This window comes from Ascaphus truei, chromosome 2 (assembly GCF_040206685.1).
Source record: "Ascaphus truei isolate aAscTru1 chromosome 2, aAscTru1.hap1, whole genome shotgun sequence".
Taxonomy (NCBI): domain Eukaryota; kingdom Metazoa; phylum Chordata; class Amphibia; order Anura; family Ascaphidae; genus Ascaphus; species Ascaphus truei.
Genome location: NC_134484.1, coordinates 351,622,878 through 351,645,002, shown reverse-complemented (window position 1 = coordinate 351,645,002; position 22,125 = coordinate 351,622,878). Strand labels below are relative to the sequence as shown.

The window sequence follows — 22,125 nt, the reverse complement described above, 5'->3', positions numbered from 1 at the left end:
GGGAGAAGAACAGATTATGATGAGATGCAACAAACTGTGTCTTTGTTCTTCACCTTTGTATCTTGTATTTACATTCAGACACTTTACATCACGTAGCTAACCCCATTTTTTTTTTACGAGATGCCAATTGTTTTAAATGCAAGAAGAAAATGGAGCAATGCCTCAAAATACACTTCTATTTGCACGTTCTCTTTGGAACCGGGACCCTTTTCCTTATCAACCTTAATGTTGCTATATTCGTGCTTGTACATAAGAAACACTTGTTGTTGCTGCCTGTAATCTTGCAATAATTGTGGCTTTTTACACAGTTGAGTTTAGAATTCATTTGCAAAACACCTGTACGGCAAATAAAAATATCACTTGTGAGCACATTTGCATGTCTCAGACAGATCTGCCACCTTGGTTTTTCCCCATTATCGCTTAGCAAACAGTGCTTCAGCTGCAGCCAGGGATTCTGGGTAATGACATGCAAACGAGCACTCACTGTGGGTCCCTTTTTACTTCTTTATATTGCAATTCCAATATATATTGATGAGTGGGTCTAAATCTTTAAAAGATCATTTTGCATCTGCACTAAGTTTTTTAAATAGCTCAATTATTTACACGGACGACTTTTGTATCGGTAGGTGAGGTTGGGCGAGTTTGTGTTGTGAATGCTAGATAAACAAGCTGCCAAGAATGAGGTCGTACATGAGCTCCAAGCCAGCTCCATAGCCAACTGGATTGTACTTCAGAAACATGTAAAACTATTTATCTTGTGAAAAATCTGGCAGTCGCACTGAACACTTCTTCAACTCATGGTAGGGAATTAGGTACCCCTAGCAACCTAATAAACACTCTATAACCCCTGAGAACTGCACAACTGACCAACCCCTTTGGTTGTGATATCAGTGAACGTAATATTTATTAAATATATGTTGGACTTCGCTTTTGATGAAAATGGTCAACTAAGAAGTAAAATTATAATGACATGTTAATTAGGACAACAACCCATCTAAACGATATACACATCACACGCATAGAGTATTTATATCTGTCTATGTTGACTTTTTTTTACATAGAAAAGTATATAAACCTGCAATCTAACCCTGAACTCAAAATACTCCGAAACACGTAAAGATATATGAGGGTGCTAGCCAAATACTTGAAAATAATAAATGTGCAAAGAAGTAAAAGGACTACAAGCGGCTTCACTGTTGGGAGATTGCATTGATTGCACCATTCATGTCACTACGACTGGTTTACGACAATGGTTACGGTGCAGGAAGCTTTTCTTCAGCAGCAAAAGGGTTAATATATATACATATATTATATTTTATAACTATAATTAAAAGCTTACGACACACACACAATATTATTTTATATATTAAGTCACACTTTCCTCATATTACTCGTCTGCATCCCACAGTGCAGCCATTTGATGTTCTAATTGTTTTCGGCAGCCAGGGGGACAGTGTTCCCGAGCAGCCATATTGTCTCGCCCAGGCTCGTACGTCTTTGCGTTTGGAAGATTCAAAATCTTAATATTGAATTTGTTCCAAAACAATGGAAGGTGAAGGTAGCGAAAATCATCTCCAGCTCACATAAGAATAAATACAAAATGTGTTTTGTTAGATGACACGTTTTCATTGGATTTCTCTCTCCTGTGTTTATATTGGTTATATACACTAGAAGAAAAAAATAAATAAAAGAAGTTCAATGTTCTTTTCTACCACTGCATTCATCGTGCTGCCCAATATAGGCTTAGCAAATCGCTGTCACAAAGATCTCCCAGTCGCATTTCCTTTCTTATAAACAGGAACAGAATGCTGCCTGGACAAGGTCTCTTGGTTTAGAGTCCCAACCACAAAATCGCACAAGTTTATTGCTACTGTTAACCAGATTGACCAATGTATATGGTTTTAACTGCAGTTATTCTTGGCATGTATGCTGTGCAAATTTCCAACAAGTCTGCAGCTGTGAAGATTAGAAACCAACAGTGGAAGTTGGGTGGATTCTGAGCAAAAAAAGAAAGAAAACGTTTTAGTGGATAAAGTTTGATTTTAACTAATTAGATTCCAAATATTCTAAAAAGAAGATAATGATCCATATCAATGCTTAGCCATTAAGACACCTTACATCTCATTCACGTGAGGTGTCTTACATTAAGTCCCCGAAAGGTGTTATGACTTAACACTGCTTCATAACTATGGGCATATGTGTTAAATGGCTGAGTGCCTTCACTTTTCTACAACTCCTACATATGTTTCCAACTCCTACAACTTTATATTTTATAACTTCTTAGTTCCTTTGAGCCTGGTTTCTATAAAAAAAATCACTATACTAAGTGCATGTTAAAAAATGAAAATGCAATGGTCCTCGCCAGCACTGATCAGGTTTATAAACACTGGATTTATCTCTATGACACCCTCCAGTGACTCCGCAATTAACCAGGCGTTTTTCAAAATTAGGACTATTTTTGCCAAAGATATTGATCAATATATATTTTTTAAGTTGGAGACAATGCCTGCGAAATGTCAAAATAAAATGTGATCAAAGTTAAAAGGAAATATATATTATAGGGATAATAAGTATATTAAGGAGAGAGTTGTAATGTGCATTAAAAAAAAAATGTCATTCCAAAAATCGATGTGTTTTTCAGCATTTCCTCCTAACCACCAGCATATTATTTATGGTAACCACCTCCCACTGCTATGGAGGCCTCCAATACAATTGCAGTTTCGAAATATATAAGCAGTGGGTCATTTCAACAAGAAAAGAATAGTTTCCAAGAGAATCGGTAATGTGAAACCAATCAGGGCCTAGCCTAGAATCTCTGCAGCGTTCTTTCATCAGGCCCCTACCAGCGTTACAGACTGTATATGCCATGACATTTCTTGTGCTGTTCGTAGTTAGACAATGAAGGTTATATATATATGGTATATAGTTATCACTGAATGGCATAGCAAGATGAATGTTTCATTTTTTTTTTTAAACCAGCACATACTTGTTAGGCTAGGTCCCCAGTGGCCGCGTCTGCAACGGCAGTCGTGGTGCACACAAGGTACGGCCCTCTATGGGGCCGGCCCCAGTAGCTGCCTGCGCACTCCGGCACAAAGCGCGATGCGTGACCCTATTTTGTAAAGACAAGGATTTTGTCTTTTCTTGTGGTGACGGAGCACTGGCCACGTCATGGCGGTGGTTCAGCCAATGAGGGCAAACCCAGCGTGATGTCATAGCCGTGCCCCCCCGTCGCACATTGCCAGGACTCCACCAGGTCGCGCTGCTGCCGAGAACGAGCGCTGCCAGGCACCCCATCGTGCACTGGGGCCTAAGTCTTGACCTAGCAACATCAATCCACAGAGCTCTGCTATAATTAATGCAGGGATTTAATGACATGTTAATTAGGCCATACATAAAGGTGGCATTACTCCCATCCAAAGCATGGTCCCAGGTATCTCAGGTGCGCTCCTTTTTGAGCACGGGTATCTCTCCACGTTTAAAGTGTGTTTGGGAAAATTGGACTCTCTCTCTAAAACCTACATTTCCGGTTCTGCATGGGAATAACAGCAGCTTTATACAAGAGATACGTGACGCAAGTCATGTTATATGAAGCGAACGTGAGGCAGGGTTAACTTAACATGGCTTTATGGGAGAGGGAGTGGCTCAGTGAGTAAAGACACTGACTGGCACTGAGAATTTGGAGCCTGGTTCAATTCCCAGTGTCCGCTCCTTGTGACCTTGGGCAAGTCCCTGTATCTCACTGTGCCTCGGGCACTAAGAACATAGATTGTGAGCTCCACAGGGTAGGAAATGTCTCTGTAAAGCGCTACGTAAAAAACTAGCAGCACCATACAAGAACAAACTATTATTATTATTATTATTATTTAAGCCTGTGGTAATGAGATGTACAACAGCCATTGTTTTTGCATACAATTAGCTCTGTGGATATGCGTTAACCTCAGGGGGAAAAAAATACCCATGAATGATTTTGAGAACGGCCCATTATAAGCACTGAATTAACTGAGCTTTGTGGATCTGGGCCTATAACGTGTTACTATGTATTGCTAACTCAATGACTAAATATATCCTAAACCCGGCAGAAATAGGCGAGGGGTAAGAATCCTGAGGGGTAAGAATCCTAAGGGGTAAGAATCCTAAGGGGTAAGAATCCTGCCTTTAAAGCAGGTGAACCGATTAAAAAAACAAAAAAAAAACTCAATTGTATGATTAACAGAGTAGGGACACATACGTTTCTATGTTACATACAGCACTGTAAACATTACCTTTGCTACTGTATATAAAATAAACATTATTATTATCATTATTAAGCATTAAAAAAAAATAACAGAAATAACTGATACATGGCTGGGCACTTTCAACTTCAATACCTTCTGCTAAGGGGCACTGTCATTTTTGAAGGTCCCGCTAAGAACCAAAATGCCAGTGAATTAGACATGTGCTTTGTGCGCTTGTTGTTCTTCCCTATTGATATAGCGTCCTGTTCAGAAGTGGATGGTTGAAAAAAGAAAGTGAAACAAGGAGTATAAATGTACCTAATTACATACCAGTATAGCTTCCTTACAGCGTGTCTGTAAGTAGGTCAGAAAAAAACTATTTCTATGTGGAATCCCAGCTAATTTGCCCCAAATATTTAGCAACAACGTAACATTTATCTTCCTTAGACATGTCAAATGTTATCATATATTAACAATTTGGGTGCTCCAGTGATACGTCACCGCTTTGCCGTCGCCTGGATGTGACTTCGCCGAGAGGTTAAAGCACACGTGTGCCTGTTTTGGTTTCTTTGGAAAACGAAGATGTATTTTTTCCCCCACTGGGGCCTCTCTGTGGGGTAGTGTTTGTCATTCAAGCGTTTACTCAACCTCTAGTCTACCCTGTGCCAGTCTAAAGGCCAATAATGGGGGACGGAGGGAGGGAGGAGACAGGGAGACTTTGTCTGACATTGTGACATAACCCAAAGAGCTACACTCCTCCCATCTCCGAGTCCAGCATGCCTCAAAATCATTTACTAATACAGTACTTATACCTGTCGTGTCGATCACCTACATTTAACTCCTTAAACATATCACTAATGTTTGTACATTTTGGTCTTCGGATGGACTTCCCCTTAAAACGCCAGAAGCCTGCAGCACATTTAGAAAAGAAGCACAAACATTTCCACTGATGAGTTTAAATTCCCCTAATGCTGTATGGCTACACCTGGCTAGAGTTTGATCAACCAGCAGTAAAACCAGAGATCGCTTTGTGCAAGGAAAGTAACGGGAGGCTCGTGTGGCTGTGCATATTTTAGAGGAATGCCTGGATGGTGTGACTTCTATCTGCCGTACTAGGGGGAAAGGGCAACAGCTAATGCCGTTTTGTATTTTGTAGCAGCTGCGTAAGCTTTAGCCCCTTCTTTGCCTTGGAGTAAACAATGGAGTATACATTATTATTATTTCATTTTCATTGTACAAACTCTGTGAAAATATAGGCATCTATGTATTAAAGCAATTGTAGAGATAAACTGATACTCAGAAAATATCATTGAGGTCTGTATATTAAACTCCACGAATTGCTAATCTTAGGTAATAATCGGTACAAAATATAGCAATGAAAAAAAGTAATTGTTTTCAGTGTTATTATTTTTCCTTTTCTTACATTTGGTGGTATTATTTTTCTGTAAGTTTGCTGCCAGAAACGTTGATAAATAACCCATACGCTTTAAGGTGCCAACTTGACAGCCACGAGACATCACAAGGGCTGGCCCACTGGGGGTCATTGTGATGTCCAGTGAACGTCATCACTTTCTGTAGAGGACATCACCAGCTTTGAAAACGATCTGAACTGAAGTAGAGAGGACCCTTCCTCTACTTCTCGAAATATGAGGGGGCAAGTAGCGACTCCATGACTGCTACACCAGTGATCAGTAATCCGCAATGCGAAAACATCTGCTGTGTTTGGTTGCCACTGGACTTCTGGCGCACTAAAGCTTAGGTTTGTACTTATTTAGCAATGTGGGAAAGTCAACAGGAGGAAAAGTTAGAGCTGTTAAGCAATGCACATGTTATATGGTACGTACCACATTCAGAGTCGCTGCTCATTACTTTTCCCCCCTATTTTGCTGGCACCATATTAAAACTTCCCTGGCTAACCATCTTTGGCAAATGTAATACAATTCTTCTTACTTTAGAAGTAGCCATAGGAAGAAAATGAAACATATGTGTACAGTAGTTTGTGCGTCATAGGACACTTCCCTTGCGTTGATGCACAGACATCGGTTATTTGATAATATTTGTTTCCAAGTGACATTCTCATTATAACATGTGACTTTGCCTATTTAATTCCAGAGAAGGCAAATGACATATTGCTCCACTGCAGGCTCCTCATACACTAAAGCATTTAAACAAAAATACATAACTATGCAACTAATGTGTTTTCTTTTTCCATGTTCAAGTCAAAAGTCTTCATGGAACAAAATATAATTAATGACCAGTTACAGAGCACCGAGTGATGAAGTGTGAAGCGAGACTCATTCATTTCTTGGTCTTAGCACAACGCAGTAATTTTTTTTAATTTTTAAACCAGGTACAAACACCAAACTTCATCAGGCGGCATAGAGATGTGCAGACATGCCCACATTTGCTTTGCCTACAGTATGTTTTGCTCGAGCTTTTGAAAAAGTTTACAACTTGGCCAAAAAGGTCACTTTTTTTTTTCATCGTTCGGAAGGGGGGAGAACGGCAAATTTTGCAAGGTATGCGCACCGAGGCGAAAAGTTTGCACATGTCTACTGAGCAGATTTCCGTCCTTTTTCAGCAAAAGGTCTTACATTAAGATTGATTGCTACAAAAGCACAGTGTCATGCTGTAATAAGAAAAAGCCAATGCAATTTAAGAGGTGCAACTTGTAAAGGGAAGAAGTTGTTTTGGCCATCGGATATGATTTTCCAGCCATGGCTGTGCTGCGTGGCTTTGGATTTGGAACCTTGGGTTGACATTAAAGGTCATTGAAGAGGTTGGTCCGACTGAATCTGACACCCGCCATAAATCTTGAGAATAGAGCCGCCAGGTTCAGCAAATTTTTCTTCAGGATGTAAATACATCTGAAACAACACCCTTCAGGTGACACGGTTTTATGGGCCTTAAGGCTAATTAGATCAGGTAACAGCTGCAAACATTATGCGAAGAGCTAACCACTTTACAAACAAGCTTGAGAAATGACGAACAAATTCACTGGTTTAAGAAATCAGGTCTAATCTAATTCAATGGGAAGAAGAAAAAAAAAACGCTCTGGATATGCATTTCGGGAACACTTTCAAAACGGTTTTATCAAATAGCTGTAACATTTCTTACCAACACTCTCTTTCTGTTGTGTCTGAAAAATATATACACGAACCAATAATACTTCCCCCAGAGAATTCTTTACTGAAAGGACTCATTTGAAAAGGCATTGCCATACTAATTACCTCATAAAGTATTTAGCGGTGTACCCACTGGGATAGTACTTACTAGTGCTAAAGCTGCTCTTGGATCCAGCTAATCAATTAATGTTCATTATAAGACCTGGAATGGCCATGCAGTAATGTGTAGGGGATATAAATAAAAAGTCAGGTGGTGCAGACAGAGAATACACAGTCACGCAGCATTTATACAGCAACTGTTGTTGCTTACAAACTTAATCAGCCACCTTGGTTATTTAACTCCTTTTGTCTCAGAAATCATATTTTCTAAGCCTCTTTCGCAGTTTCTGCCTAGAGATGTCGAGAGCTTTTGCCCTAAGTTGCAAATCAGACACAATTGGCCTTTTTTTCAGCAATGGAAAAAAACAAAACGTAATCTTGTCAGAGTTCACAAGCGATTTGTCAAGCTTTAAAGCAGCAAAACATGTGAAATCTTATATGTGTTTTTTTTTAAATAAATCAGTTCTGTATTATTAGATAATACTTACTGCATTTCATTTTTATTATTATTAAACTCGTAATGTCATTTTTTTATGAGTTTTAAAGCATCCTTTGATGTCTTTAGTAGATTTTACCACACCTTCACAGCAGTGCAAGATTTTTGCAACACTTTCCTGTTTCTGATAATTTGTTGCCAATGTTCCCAGCAGTTTGAGCTGCAAACTGTAACAAAAGAAAATGTTACCTTCATAATATGAGGATACATTGTAGGTGCCGAGTTACACTGACTGAAGGATAGATTGAAACTGAAAAGCGGCCATTATGTTAGGCACACAATCAGGATTGTGACAGGTTTATAACAGGAGCACCAAACGATTGCCAGCTCCGGTAAGAATGTAGAATTATACATTGTCACACGCTGTACATATACTGTACAAATAAGAAAAAAACGGGGGGATGTAGTATTGCTGCTTTAAGTCGATGTGCATTGCAATTTCGCTTAATATTGTAACTGGCAAAATTCTCTAAAATAGCTATATTTGTTTGCAACAATGCCTTAAGTTGCCAGATCTGCTTAATGCTCAGACTAGAAATAGGGTAACCGCCGAGTTTGGCTCACTGTGTTTTGATACAGTATTTTGCTGAAAGGTTGCGAAATGGCAACATTTACGACTCATTTCATGACATTGTTCGCCCTTTGAGGCTTGGCAAAAAGGTTTTTCAGGGAAGTGAAATTGGAAAAAGCGCTAAAAATGTTGCAAATGTATTTTGCATAATTTCACTCATCTCCATTCACAACTAGGATTGTCAGGCTCCCTTCATTCTTACAAACAGAATCAGCAAGATGTTGATATTGGGAAGCAGAAGAAGAAATTCAGTGTGTCATAGGGTGCTCACTCTGCAGAGATACATGGAATTAAACCTTTTATGATAGTGGAATAAATTATAACTTATAAACAGTTCATGTTGCAGTGTAACCCAATACCGAGTATAACTATGTACTTCTATCTTCCATCTAAAGCAAGGGTGGCCAACTCCAGTCTTCAAGGGCCACCAACAGGTCAGGTTTTCAGGATATCCCTGCTTCAGCAGAGTTGGCTCAAACAGTGGCTCAGTCACTGCTGAGCAGGGATATCCTGAGAAGCTGACCTGTTAGTGGCCCTTGGGGACTGGAGTTGGCCACCGCTGAACTGAACCTTCTGTTAGGGAATGGAGACCTGCTGCCCATACTTGCAGTTGTTGACCCCCTGCCAGTTCCTACCTTGCTGACCTCTCTGATCTCGTCTAGCTCTATCCAAAACAAAGTATAAAGATATTTTTTGGGGGTAATAAAACATAACCTGAATGTGCAGGTGGGATTACATCCATTTACACAAAGAAGAGCTTAAAGGCCATATTAACTAAGCAGCGCTATTCAGACACCTTCTGGCACTGGAAGACACCTTGCAGCTTCATTCGAGAGGTTGGACCGTAAGAAGTCTTCCGGCGCCGGTAGTTGTCCTGTGGAGAAGCACCGCTTTGTCCTTATTACCCCTAAGGCACTGGGCTATGTCATTGACTAATTCAATTCAAAATCAGGGAATGTCCAACGTAATCTTTGGCAAGACACCTGCTGGTGATCAAACTGTCCGGCCTGCAAAGCTGGGGCGGAAAAAGCCGCTCCAGATTTACCTGAGAAAGCTCGTCATGTTGAAAGCAAAAGACAAAAAGCCTCAGTGCTGCAACCACCATGACACATTATATAGTTCAATAATTATCTGTTTTTCTTTTCATAAGTAAGGATCAGTTATTTAAATTATTTGGCCAAAGTATTTTAAGCTTACAACCACGTCACAGTATGGCCCCATCTGTAGGTCCTAACACTACTGAACCTGCAAAAAGCTCCCATAACCTCCCTAATGGAGGGAGAGCAGTCTTTAATAGACTGGTCATTCACCGGTGCATAGCCAGAACTGCAATTTAAAGCTGCAGTTCAAGCAATATCCTACATGTGGTTTTTTTAAATAAATCAGTTCTGTACTATGAGAAAATACTTTTAGCATTTTTTTAAAACAATGTTTAAAGACATGTTATGTATTCTAATGTAGCAAGCATGTTTGTTTCTAAAGAAACCATTTACAAAGTCACTTCCCCTTCTATACAGACTGGCTCTTGAGCCCCGCCCTCTCTCTAGCAGTGAACCAATTGTATCTAGTGCCTGTCTGGTCACATAATCTTCCCCTCAGAACTTTGCATCTTGGGTACTCTTGTGTAGCCCTACAGTGAATGAAATAACCCCCGATTCGGCGATCGATTACAGGAGAACGGATCGATCTGCAGCTTAGCTAATCACTTGTCAGATTGTATTGATGCACATATTGAATGGAAAAAAATTACAGTTTTTAAAACGGCAGCTTGAGCTGCAGCTTTAAAAGGCAACGAGTGAGCTTGAAATCAGGAAGGAGGAGCCACAAATGATTTGTGCTCATTGTGTTTGCAGGGATGCGTGGCGGAGGCGTGGCCGTGACGTCACTTGAGCGGTTCGCCCTCATTGGCTGAACCGCGCACGTGACCCGGCTGTGATGCGGCCGCCGCGCGAAAAAACTAAATTATTTGTCTTTTAAAAAATCTGCCGGGCGGTCGCTCTTAATCGCTTGCGCGCACTATGGGCAGCCTCATAGAGAAGAGGTCTGTTCACGCCATGCTTGCGCACACACGCGCTGTCGCACCCACTATAAACCAATTACAATCTACAAACACTTTGCTTTAGCCAAAGAACTGAACTAATGACCCTCACTTATGAGGAGAAAAACAGATAAGTATTTACCTATATAATTTGTCACATTGGATGTAGCACTGGGGATTTTTGTCTTTTGTTATATGCAGCGGCCATTATTTTAACAAATCAAGGTGCCATTGTCGTGTGCGCTGCTGTTCTCTACGCGGCATGAACGCGGCCAATCGCCCCAGTTACACGTGCTTATCGCGGTTGCTCTGTTTGAATTTCATGGATTGTGTGCAATTAAATGCAATGAAATGGATGAATTGTAATGTGTACAGTACTGTGCTACTGTGCCAATTTCAGGTGTTTAAAAGCCAGAACACTAAAATGCCATTTTCTGCACTCGCCTGCACTCGCGTCTTAAGGTGGTACGGTTGGAAGAAATCCCGCGCCATGACATGGGTATTCCGAGGTATACACCGCGTGAAGTGTTCGAATAATGGCCGCTGCATCTGTACTACATGAGATCACAATCGCAGTAACACTCCTTTTGACACAAATATACACAGTGTGGTGGGTTCGGGTTACGGGGGCTGTGTGTGTATCTGAAAGCAATGTCATGTTTGGGTTTGAAAAATCTGATCCAGTTTTGCCCTGGTTCTGCAGCTTGGAGACTATGATACATCACGTCTTTCTGTCCCTGCACCTAGACTGTATATTATTTTATTGCACTTGTTTTTATTATGGGCCACACTTTATCTATCCAACCATATAATATTTAGCCATTTAATATTTAGCAATGTGTTCTTTGCAGGTTTCTAGAAGTAGAATCCAATGTATTTTGTAGTATTTTTTAACAAAACGCAAAAGCAGATTTCTGCTTGTAACGTTTCGCTCCTTTTCATCTTGAAAAAGGTCAAAGAAAAGAACCTTAAAGTCGATCCTATATGTAATAAATTTTCCTTATTATTCACAAGCGCAACTGCATGCCACGTTCATCGTTCACCTATATCCTGTCTACAATTTTGCTGCGCACCTGTTGCACATGGACAAATTGTTTTCTAAGTGATGTTGTGAGACTAACAACAAAGACACCCCTATCCTTAGGGGCATTTAACTTATTGCATGCTACTTACAATCCGTAATAAAATAAATATGATCCCGCAGAACATTTAATAAGGTTTTTAATTTGAGTTTTCACGTGTCCTGTAGATGCCTTTGGGGGGGTCTTTGAATATGCTGACGCCTACTTTCATGCTGAAAGGGTTGAACCCCGGGGTGTGAGCCAGTGGCAAAGCAAAGACATGTAAATGGATCACTTCGCAAGGTTCTGACTGAGAACGCTCAATTAGTAGCACTTCAAAGCAAGATAAGGAGAACATCCTCTTCATAGCTGCAGTCATTACAAAGTTCTCACACCCCTCCAGACCACGCAGCAGCTGGACACTTTCATCATCGCGAAAGTGATGGAGTCTCTGCTTTTTACTTATCATGGACTCTACACTTGGCAGGGAGAGCAAGGATCATTAGTCATCTTTTTACATTCATTTTTTACCACCTAAGGCACATGAAGAAATTCACACAACCGTAGCCTTTCGCAATCTTTGGAGAAGATTTGTGAAATGTGATCAGCTAGGCCTCCCTTTCTGTGCAGTGAAGAACGTGCCATGTTAGTTACAGTTGTTCTGTGCCATTATGCCTGAATGTGGATGTGCAATGGTAGTACCAGGAGGTACTGTACACTACAGGGATATAGACAGTTCCTTCCAAATGCAGACACGCAATTTATCTTACTGGCTATGCACTGCTTTAACCCAGGCTGTGCTAAAAGCTGTGTAATACGGCAGGAATAAGCTTATAGCGGTCCAAGTTAAAATGGATAAGGAAGTCAAAGGCTGTGAGTGCTCATTTACATGTCATTTCCCAGAAATGTTCCTGTGTGAGACATGCAAATGTGCTCACAAGTGGTATTTGCCCAGACAGATTATAGCTAATTACGGTAGCAAAACAAAAGCTGAATGTAGGTGCAGTCACATTAAGCAGCATGTACTTTTAGTAAAATAATTCAATAATCTAACGCCTTCCTCACAATTTTACGATTGTTCCATAAGTAAGGATATGGTCACTAACTTTAGTAAATTTAGATTCAAAAGTGTAACTCTGAAAAGCACAATAACAAATACAGCAGGACATACAGGACATGCAGCCTCCTCTTGGGTCCGAAAAGATGTTTATATTTGTTTGATTAAAAGCCTAAAAAAGGTGATTCAGAAAACATGTGAGCACAGATCAGTTATAAAAAAAAATACTATTTTGCCCTGCATTTTTCAGATAGTTAATAGTGACACTCCAGCTTTGTATTAATCTTATTCTGAATTTGCCTCTTTTTACAACATTTTAACCGCATTTTAACTCCTCTACAGTTCCAGGGACCCCCGTTACCAGTGTCGTTACTGGTGTCTGCTCTCTTCATGGAAAACAAAATGGCCTTAGATTGTGCGGGTCCCGCAGGCCATAAGCCACAATATAATTTGTTGCTCCCTATTGGACGACCATTTAAATCCCTGTGAGGAAACACCAGCAGCTACACCTGTAAATATCTCAGAAAGCGGGATGGCGGGTTCCCCAGACCTGAACGTAGCACAGTACAGTACCAGAGGTGACCAATGCTGCAATAAAATAAAAATGGAACTGCTTTAAACTCAACGTACTCGGTCAATGTAACGTTGTGTTTGTCCTACCTGCCAACGGATGTCACTTTGATTCCAATATGCAGTATGCACGGTGCTTTAATCTTTAAAAATGCAACATCAATTTCAGATCTTTTCTCTGGGATAAGCCCCACTGAAACACACTGCTTTAACTTAAGCATGTAACAAAGTGATGTCTCTGTTTGCCACAGTATATAATGAAGTGGAGTTTTATCACAGTGCATCCTTTCACGGCTCAAAGAATACAGCACGTTCATATGATCTAATTTGCTCTACAGCAAAATAAGGGCTCGTTTATAGTGGGCGCGTGTGCCTGTCGCTTGAGCGATTTGGGCTCATAGTGAAAAGACTTAGCTAATCACTTGTCAGTGTGCAGATTGTATCGATGCACATACAGTATTGAATGGAAAAAATATATATATATGTATTTAAAACGGCAGCTTGAACTGCAGCTTTAAAAGGTGACACGTGTGAGCTTGAAATCAGGAAGGAGGAGCCACAAACACTTTGTGCTCATAGTGTTTGCAGGGAGGCGTGGCTGTGACAGCAACAATCTGCTGCGCGGTCGCTCTTAATCGCTTGCACGGTCGCGCGCACTATGGGCAGCCTCATAGAGAAGAGGTCTGTTGTCTGCGCCATGCTTGCGCACACGTGCTCCGTCGCGCCCACTATAAACGCGGCCTAAGAAACCTTAACTGTATGTTTTTTTTTTTTTTAACTTGTATTTTATTGTTCTTTTAACACAAGTTATTTTGGGGTGGGAGGGAGAGGGTATATATTTATTCCAAGTGCTACCTGTCTCAGTCCCACAAAAAGATATTAAAGATCTAGAAAAAGAGATAACAAAGTTTATATGGCACGGCAGAAAGCCAAGAATAAAGAGAAGGTTAATGAATACATTAACTGTATTTTTATAGGTCCCTTTGAAGGAGCAATCCATGGGGCCTTTAAACAAAAAAACAATTTACACATTATTGAAGCAGCGGGTCTCCGGAGCTGAACCCCATTTATTTCAGCATTGGGGGGGACCCTTGCTTCCTGGGATACTTACCTCTGCATGGGGTGCTGGTATCTCGGTGGAGTTTAAAGCTCCAGGTCATGCAGGTCAACAGGAAGCCAAACTTGATGATGTCACGGCTTCCCGTTGACCTGCGTGATGTTGGAGCTTTGAAAAGCGGCCATTACTTTAACCAAGCTTTTAAATTAATGGCGTTCAGCGCCGGGGAATGAAAAAAAGTGGGGGGGGGGGAGAGGGGAGACCAGCATGGATTGCCGTGTTCGGGTTTCACTGAATAAGTTCAATCGAATAATGATGAGTATAACTGTGCACTCATGGATTAGGGGACAAGTACTGTACAGGAGTAAGCTGGCTCATTTTTTCTTGTCTGATAAATGGGTCAACACCATAAATGATTTTTTGTTTTTATTTAATCTTATCACAGACTCATTCATAAAACAGAAACACTTTCAACATGAACAGGGTTGTTCCAGCACAGCAGAGCTCACTATGAAACTATGTAAGTAGCTATAGCCTCTAAAACGTTGTCATCTTCAAAATATATTTTGGAATAGCATTTATTGAACAAAGACTACATTTTAATGCTGCTGAGTTTGATTAACTTGTAATACTGTCCTAGTTAGTACAGTGCTTGGATATTTATTAAAGACACTGCTTTGGTTTTATGTAATGAAGCTGACTTTTTAACATTTTTTACTGCTAGGATAATAACATTGGTTACTTAATGTTTATAAAAGGAAATTCAAATATAATCAAATTTGAGACGTTTTTATGCTTTCCCCCAGGTTTTACCCATAGCTTGTATAGCCATGGCTGGTCTACACTATCTTTCTGCCTTCCTGTCACGTAAGTTATGATAGCTACAGACAGTGACAGTCTTCTCTGTGGGGTTTACCCCCCACCCCCTCATGCAGCCTCCCTGAGTGGGAGGAGTGAAGGTGACACTGGGTCTGTGTACAGCCAATCATGGTGCAGACCTTGTGCCCTCCCCTTCAAAATTCAGTAGAGCTGATAGGGCCATACTACACAGGTACCGTCAGTCTCACAGGTATGAATTCCCATATGTACCCGAGCCGATCATGGAAGAAATGGAGAATAACCGTCATGATTGGCTTAAGCAGGCTGTCGTGGAATATCTCAAGGTGAAGACTTCTGAGAAGAGATTCATAAATGAATCCAAAATATGCTCCATTATGGAGGAGTGGTTAGTGGGTACATGCATTTATAAGAACAGGGTGGGTCAGACAGAGGCCTTGTTCGCCTAAGGTGTACTTCATCTGCACCAAGATGTTTGATGGGAGGGGTGGTAAAGAAACCCGATCCTAAATACTATAAGTATTCCCGTTGGAAGAATTGTTCTATCATCATCGCTGTAGGCAGTGGGTGGTATGAGTCCTTAGTGTCTGTATACTGTGTTATTGGTTAATGTCATGATGTCTGATGTAACCTGTTTCTGTATTGCAGGCTCCAGGTTACTGGATGGTGCCCTAAATTGGATTCCAGTGAGGACATGGGAATTTCACCCTGAGACATTGACTGAGCCACTGATTGAGCCACCTGCACTGAAGCAGGGGTATCTTTAAAACCTGACCTGTTGGTGGTCCTTGAGGGCTGGAGTTTGCCATCCCTGCACTACCCTGTGGATTTACCTGTACATCAGGGTATCTTAATAAAGCCAGGTGTGTATGAATCATTGCATTGATATTACTCCAGCACCCTGTACACATGTCTTTTACAATTACAATCCTGGGAAATGAAGTACAAGCAGAGAGGATAAGAGCAGTACGTAAACGATAACATAATGCAAAGGGAAACCCTGTCCCAAGGTTTGCAATCTACGCGCAAACAGCCACTATGCGGGGGTTGTGGGACAATTGCTATTCTTTACATCCTTTCCCACTCTTCTTGTATCCTTTGACTAATCGTCTGTGTGAGGCAGTCCAAGCCTGGACGAAAGTGAACTAAGGACAGAGTATAAGTGTTTCAAATGATGTGTTTAAACTTTTAACATTTCCATGCTAATCAAATGCTTTGCAAGAGTTTTTACGATGGATGGCAAATAATGCTATCACCAAAAGACATTCATTAGTCATCCAAATTGTTATCTTACCTCAGGTTGCTTTGTTTAAAAGTAATTAAGCTGCCACCATTAGTCAAACAGATAAACATATGCAGTGGATATGCTCGATTCCAGTGTTCCTAACAAGAAGTGATACATATTCAGAAATAACTAAGATAGTTTCTAGACGGGTAATTGGATTTTTCTATTAAAATAACTTGTATTTTATTTGTTTTCTGCGTTGGGGAGGGGGAAGTTGTACGACTGGATATTTTTGATGGAAGACACTAAATGCACTTCCAAAGTTGACCCGCTAAGTTGAATTGCCCTTTTAAAGATCCCCCAACACAATCCCTGTGGGGCCTGACATAGGTCAGCCCTGCCATGAGCCATTCAAATACATTCCATTTCTTGAATGTGTTGACCTGAAATAACGTCTGTAGGCACAATTACTACAACTACTGCTGTTTGTAGCAATAACAATCACTGATCAATTAGACTGCCACATGTGTTGTGTGCAGCCACTCGATTTCTATGACAATAGCAAAATATTTCTCCAGGCCCGTGCTAAATCAAATACTGCAAATATTATGCACATCTGGTTATGACATCTTTCCTTGAGCAGCTACAACTGCACACATTACACAAAAGGCATGTGCGTCTACGTTCCAAACTATTCAGCACACGCTGGTCATTGTTGACAACCTTTCAACAATTTCTAAGTATGCAAATACTACCATAGTAACAAACCACTTGGTTTACTCTCCGTTTTATACTGTACTTCTAGCTACTCCAAATACAACAACGGTCATTCTCAGAATTAAAACTGAATGCAATCAGATCATTTCTGGGGGCAAATGTTCCTACTTAGATCTGTTTTTGGTCATTTTGAAATCGTATTTCAAAGGATTCAAAATTCCTATGTTGTGTTTATTCTAACAATGCGCAGATTTTTTTTCCCCCTGCCAGTTAACAATGTTAACACACTTGCTATTATATAACTTAATGGGGGGGACAGAAATCCGTGATTTCATGGCTATTCTTTTAAAATGTAAAATTCAAATAGTTGTCTCATGTAAAATAGCCTTACCTGGAATGATTCCTAACTACGCTGCTGTAGACCTTGCCATTGACACATTAAATACACAATCACAGAAAGATGCTTGCTTGCACACACTGTTCAGAAAGGCTACATATTCATGCACACTCACTAACAAGGGTTAAAGTATGCCCAGGAATTCCTATTGTCCAGCTCAAGATTCCAAACCATTGTTGTTTGAGCTCAACTTCTTGACTGGTGGAGATTACCTTTGCAAATATCAAAAAGGTAATATGGCTTTTCATACTTGATATTATAAACATGATCAATTAATATGCTGCAAGTGCTGTGTAACTTACATTGCAGATACCTAAATACTTATGTCTAAAGCCTTCAAGAGAGCATGAAAAAACATCATTATTTTTCTTCTAATAGTTCAGTATTTGCTGATCTCCTGCTGCCTTCAAGGCCCCAGCAACCTCAACAAACACAAATAAAAGAGTATCTTACTTTCAGAAAGGATCATCCTTTTGGATATTAATGTAGGGGCAGAAGGAAGGGTATTATACACAATTTGCCTGGATGGAGAGCAAATATGGGGGATTCATTTATTTTAAGAGAAGAATTGTGTGATAGGATATTTATCGATACTAATTATTATATAGTGCAGCATGTATAGGAAAACAAATTGTTATATAGTGTAGCATGTACACAGGAATACTAATTATCAGACAGTGTAGCATATACAGGAACAATAATTATTATATAGTGTAGTATGTACCCAGGAATACAAATTATTATCTAGTGTAGCATGTACAGGAATACTAATTAATATAAAGTGCCGCATATACAGGAAAATGATTTATTATATATTGTAGCATGTACACAGGAATACTAATTATTATATAGTCTAGTTTGTGCACAGGAATACTAATTATTATATAGTCTAGTATGTGCACAGGAATACTAATTATTATATAGTCTAGTATGTACAGAGGAATATTAATTATTATAAAGTGTAGCATGTACAGAGGAATACTAATTAGTATATAGTGTAGCATGTACAGAAAAACAAATTATTATATAATGTAGCATATACACAGGAATACTAATTATTATATATTATATAGTGTAGCATGTGCACAGGAATACTAATTATTATAAAGTGTAGCACATACACAGGAATACTATTTAATATATAGTGTAGCATGTACACAGGAATACTAATTATTATATAGTGTAGCATGTACAGGAAAACAATTTATTATATAGTGTAGCATATACACAGGACAGGAATACTAATTATGATATAGTGCAGCATGTACAGGAAAACAAATTATTACTGTATATAGTGTAAAATGTACAGTTTCATAGGGGGCGGGTAAGAATCACCAAAGCATGCACTTCTGCTATGAAATTGATACTCGGTACACGTGTAAACAGAATCACCAGCTTCAGCTACATTATACAGAGGTTTCTCATTTCTTTAAGAGCCTCAGCCAACCCAATGGAAACAATAGCTCCTGTTCTTACCATTTTGGCTTCTGAGTGCATTGGCGGGACTTGAGATGACGCGCACGGGTTGTTTAGGTTTGGACCCTGCATCCCCATGATATTGGAGTTCATTGACATTTGTCTTTCCATCTGTGTGGGATATGAGAAAAATTGTGTTACATGTCAGCAGGAGCCGCCCATCCAAAGAAACGTTGATGGAAAACATTATGGGGCGCCAATGTCCTGACTGCAAAACTGGGAAAAACGTGTTGCAAATGGTGCAGTTAAAACGTGCAGTTAAAAGGACTTTGGTACCTATTCATTGAATGAAGATCAGGGCATTTCCTGGCGATAACACCTGCTTTTCGCACAAATTAGCATCTCTCCGCCTTAATCGCTCATCAAAATCGTGCAAAAATGGCATTTTCTGATTTGGTTACAGCTCTGCAATTCAGGGTGATATGCACATTTTGCTAGCAAATGAGACAAACTCACATATTCACTGGCTATTAAGCAGCAAGATTCACATACCACCAGTGAAGTCACGGACAGAAATCTCGCCTGCCTCTCGTAGGCCAAACTACAATAAATTGCACTCTGTCTGCGGGGGCTTTAGAATTGACAGTATTAGAGTATAATAAATAGGCCTCTGTACAGATTTGTCAAAGTAAACATGTGTTATTAATAGTCATATTAATAGTAATATTAATAGTAATATTAATAGTATTCTTTGAACATTCTGATGCGATGTGTTACACTAGTTTTGCAGTAGGCAAGAGAGGCTTCGATACATGTGATAACTGTGTTTTTTGTTTCTTTAATGTTCCCAGTAAATACAGTATTATATTGAATAATTAGAACATTTACTGATCAGACAAGAGATCCATATAACATCTATAAAACATAAAGCAAATATTTATTTCGCTGGCATAAAAACAATAAATTCAAGAAAATAAAAAACATCCAGCCTGCGACATGGCGATGAAGAAATATTGCACGAAAAAAGAAAAAAAAAATGTAAACCTGTAAAAGGCAATAAAATAAGCCATATTAGAAAGATGCATCGCTATTAAGCTGTTTCTTTTTATTGTAATTGTCTGAGAGTGATTAACGCTTTAAAAGCATGTTTCGAAACGAGCGAGAAAATGTACGGCATATTCCCAAACAAGAAAACCTCTGACTATATATTCTCGGCTTCTCTCGTGGTCAAAGTGATCAAGATGTGAAGGTTTGCGATCATCCATCTGAGCATTAGAGAGACGTAAGTGCTGCCAGAATGTTACTAGAAAGGAGAAGTCTCTCAGGAGAGCAGAGGAGAAGATCATATTTCAGATTTGCCTGGCTCTCCAAAGTGACAAGTGGATTGGGTTTGCGTTAACGTATTTATCAGAAATAGCCATCGACATGGCCATGCAAATGAAACTCGTTCTTAGCCGAAAACAACTGCACCTGCTGAAAGCCGAGAAATGTGTCAGCCTTTTATCGTGTGCACTCAGCTGTTCCAGGATGTGACTTTCACTGCTTGCTAGTGCAGTCGCCATTCTAAGGCCGAGTTCAGGGTGGCTGCTACGGACCCTAGCGTCCGTGTGCGCCTCCCCCGCGTGCTCCTGCAGTCCAGCAATCTGTGTCCAGGCTGCAGGAGTCGGGTCGCGGCGTTTGGAGGCTTGGTAGGGGGCAGGGCGAACGTGTCACGGAGCTGGTTCGCTGAACCAGCTCACGTGACGTGACTGCGGCCCCCAATATCATTTCTGGTTGTAGCGGCAAAATGTAGCAGCGTCAACGCTGCACTTTGCCGCCGGTGGAATTTTCAGTTTGAACACACCCACCGAACAACCTGAAATTGCGCCGGACATGCGTGCGCACGCAAGCGCACGCACGTCACGTAGCAGCCACCCTGAAAACGGCCTAACGCTGGTGTACGGCGTGTCACATCTTGCTTGGGCAAAGTCGGCGCACCACTAATATGAAAGCAAAGCGTTCCACTGAAAGCAGTAGGAATTTGTTTCTAAACCTGATGCCGTCTTTGCACCAGTTTGTGCGAGCGAGGGCACTTGGATACATATCCCCCTGGGCGTTGCCATAATATGATCCTGCTTTGAGAAACAGGCATGTTAGTTGCCTCTTGCGGGAGATACATCGGCACTATGGAATTTGATAGTTCCCCGGAGGTCAAGTTCGTGCTGATTTTATGTGGTCATTTTTTTTTTTTAGCGATCTTTTAAAAGTGCAGTCCCTCCAAATTAGACGGGCGATGGGAAGGGAACAAATAAAAAATAAAAGCTCTCTTGAAGCTACACTGAATGGCGTGTTTCCTCTTTCCAAATTGCATGACACATTATACAAAAATAACCATTATACCGCATGGGCCTCATTGTCATTATTTCTAATAGAAAAGATGTCCAAGATAATCAGCGCACCTCGTGGGAAGAAAAAAGAGAAAGAAGAGCATAATAGTGAAGCAAGTTCACAACACAGTGCTAAAATTATAGCTGGTGAGATATGCACTTACAGTACATTGCAGTGCCTGCCTCAGGCATGTAATGGTATCTTTATGCGTCCTCACCACCATGAAGTCATCACGATTTCTCAGAGCACTTCTTTAAAATTCCGTTTATATATAAATCAGGAATAACACAACAGGTTTAAAATATAGGCACAGACCAGTTCTCTCTAATAGAACTAATGGAAAAGACAACAGCTAATTTAAAAGTGGACCAAGAAACGACATGTTCCCAACCAGGTACTGCATCTTTGGAGTGTTTCTGCATATACATCTAAGGAGGTAATCACCTAAGGAGCAAAAGGTTTTCTTTAAAGGCTAAAACCGGAAAACAGAGAAGGGGGACAGCACATAAAACCCGTCTGTAGTTCCATGGCAAGAAGTTCTTTGATGCAAATTGAGGTTGTGGATGCTTCTGCATCTTTTGGCTCCAATGAGATGCTAAAGCCTGCAATTATTCATCTGCTCCCAAGGGGGGGGGGGGAGGGTTAGACCTCCGGTGCCTCTCGGATGCGGAAGTTAAGCTTGGCTTCCGGGTGGGCCCAAATTTCCGTGCCGACCAGTGGGTGGGGAGGTCCGCAGCAGCTGGGGCCTGGCAGAAAACAGAGGCCTGGCAGCCAAACACCTCTGACCGAGCCCAACTTCTAGCACTGGCTGGGCCCTCGCAGCTGCCGACCCCATGACAGTTATCTCCCAGCTCTCCCTCCCCCTCCCCCCTCGC

The 22,125-nt window shown here is 40.6% G+C and overlaps 1 protein-coding gene across 2 annotated transcripts in view; it reads right to left on the bottom strand.

The window, feature by feature from the left end:
• CREB5 (cAMP responsive element binding protein 5) overlaps nt 1-22,125 on the bottom strand; it is a 370,960-nt gene that overhangs the window by 90,119 nt on the left and 258,716 nt on the right. For both annotated transcript variants that reach the window (XM_075586852.1, XM_075586851.1), the window contains one exon: nt 18,944-19,054. In XM_075586852.1, coding sequence (XP_075442967.1) covers nt 18,944-19,054 — 111 coding nt within the window. The remainder of the gene's footprint in view (nt 1-18,943; nt 19,055-22,125) is intronic.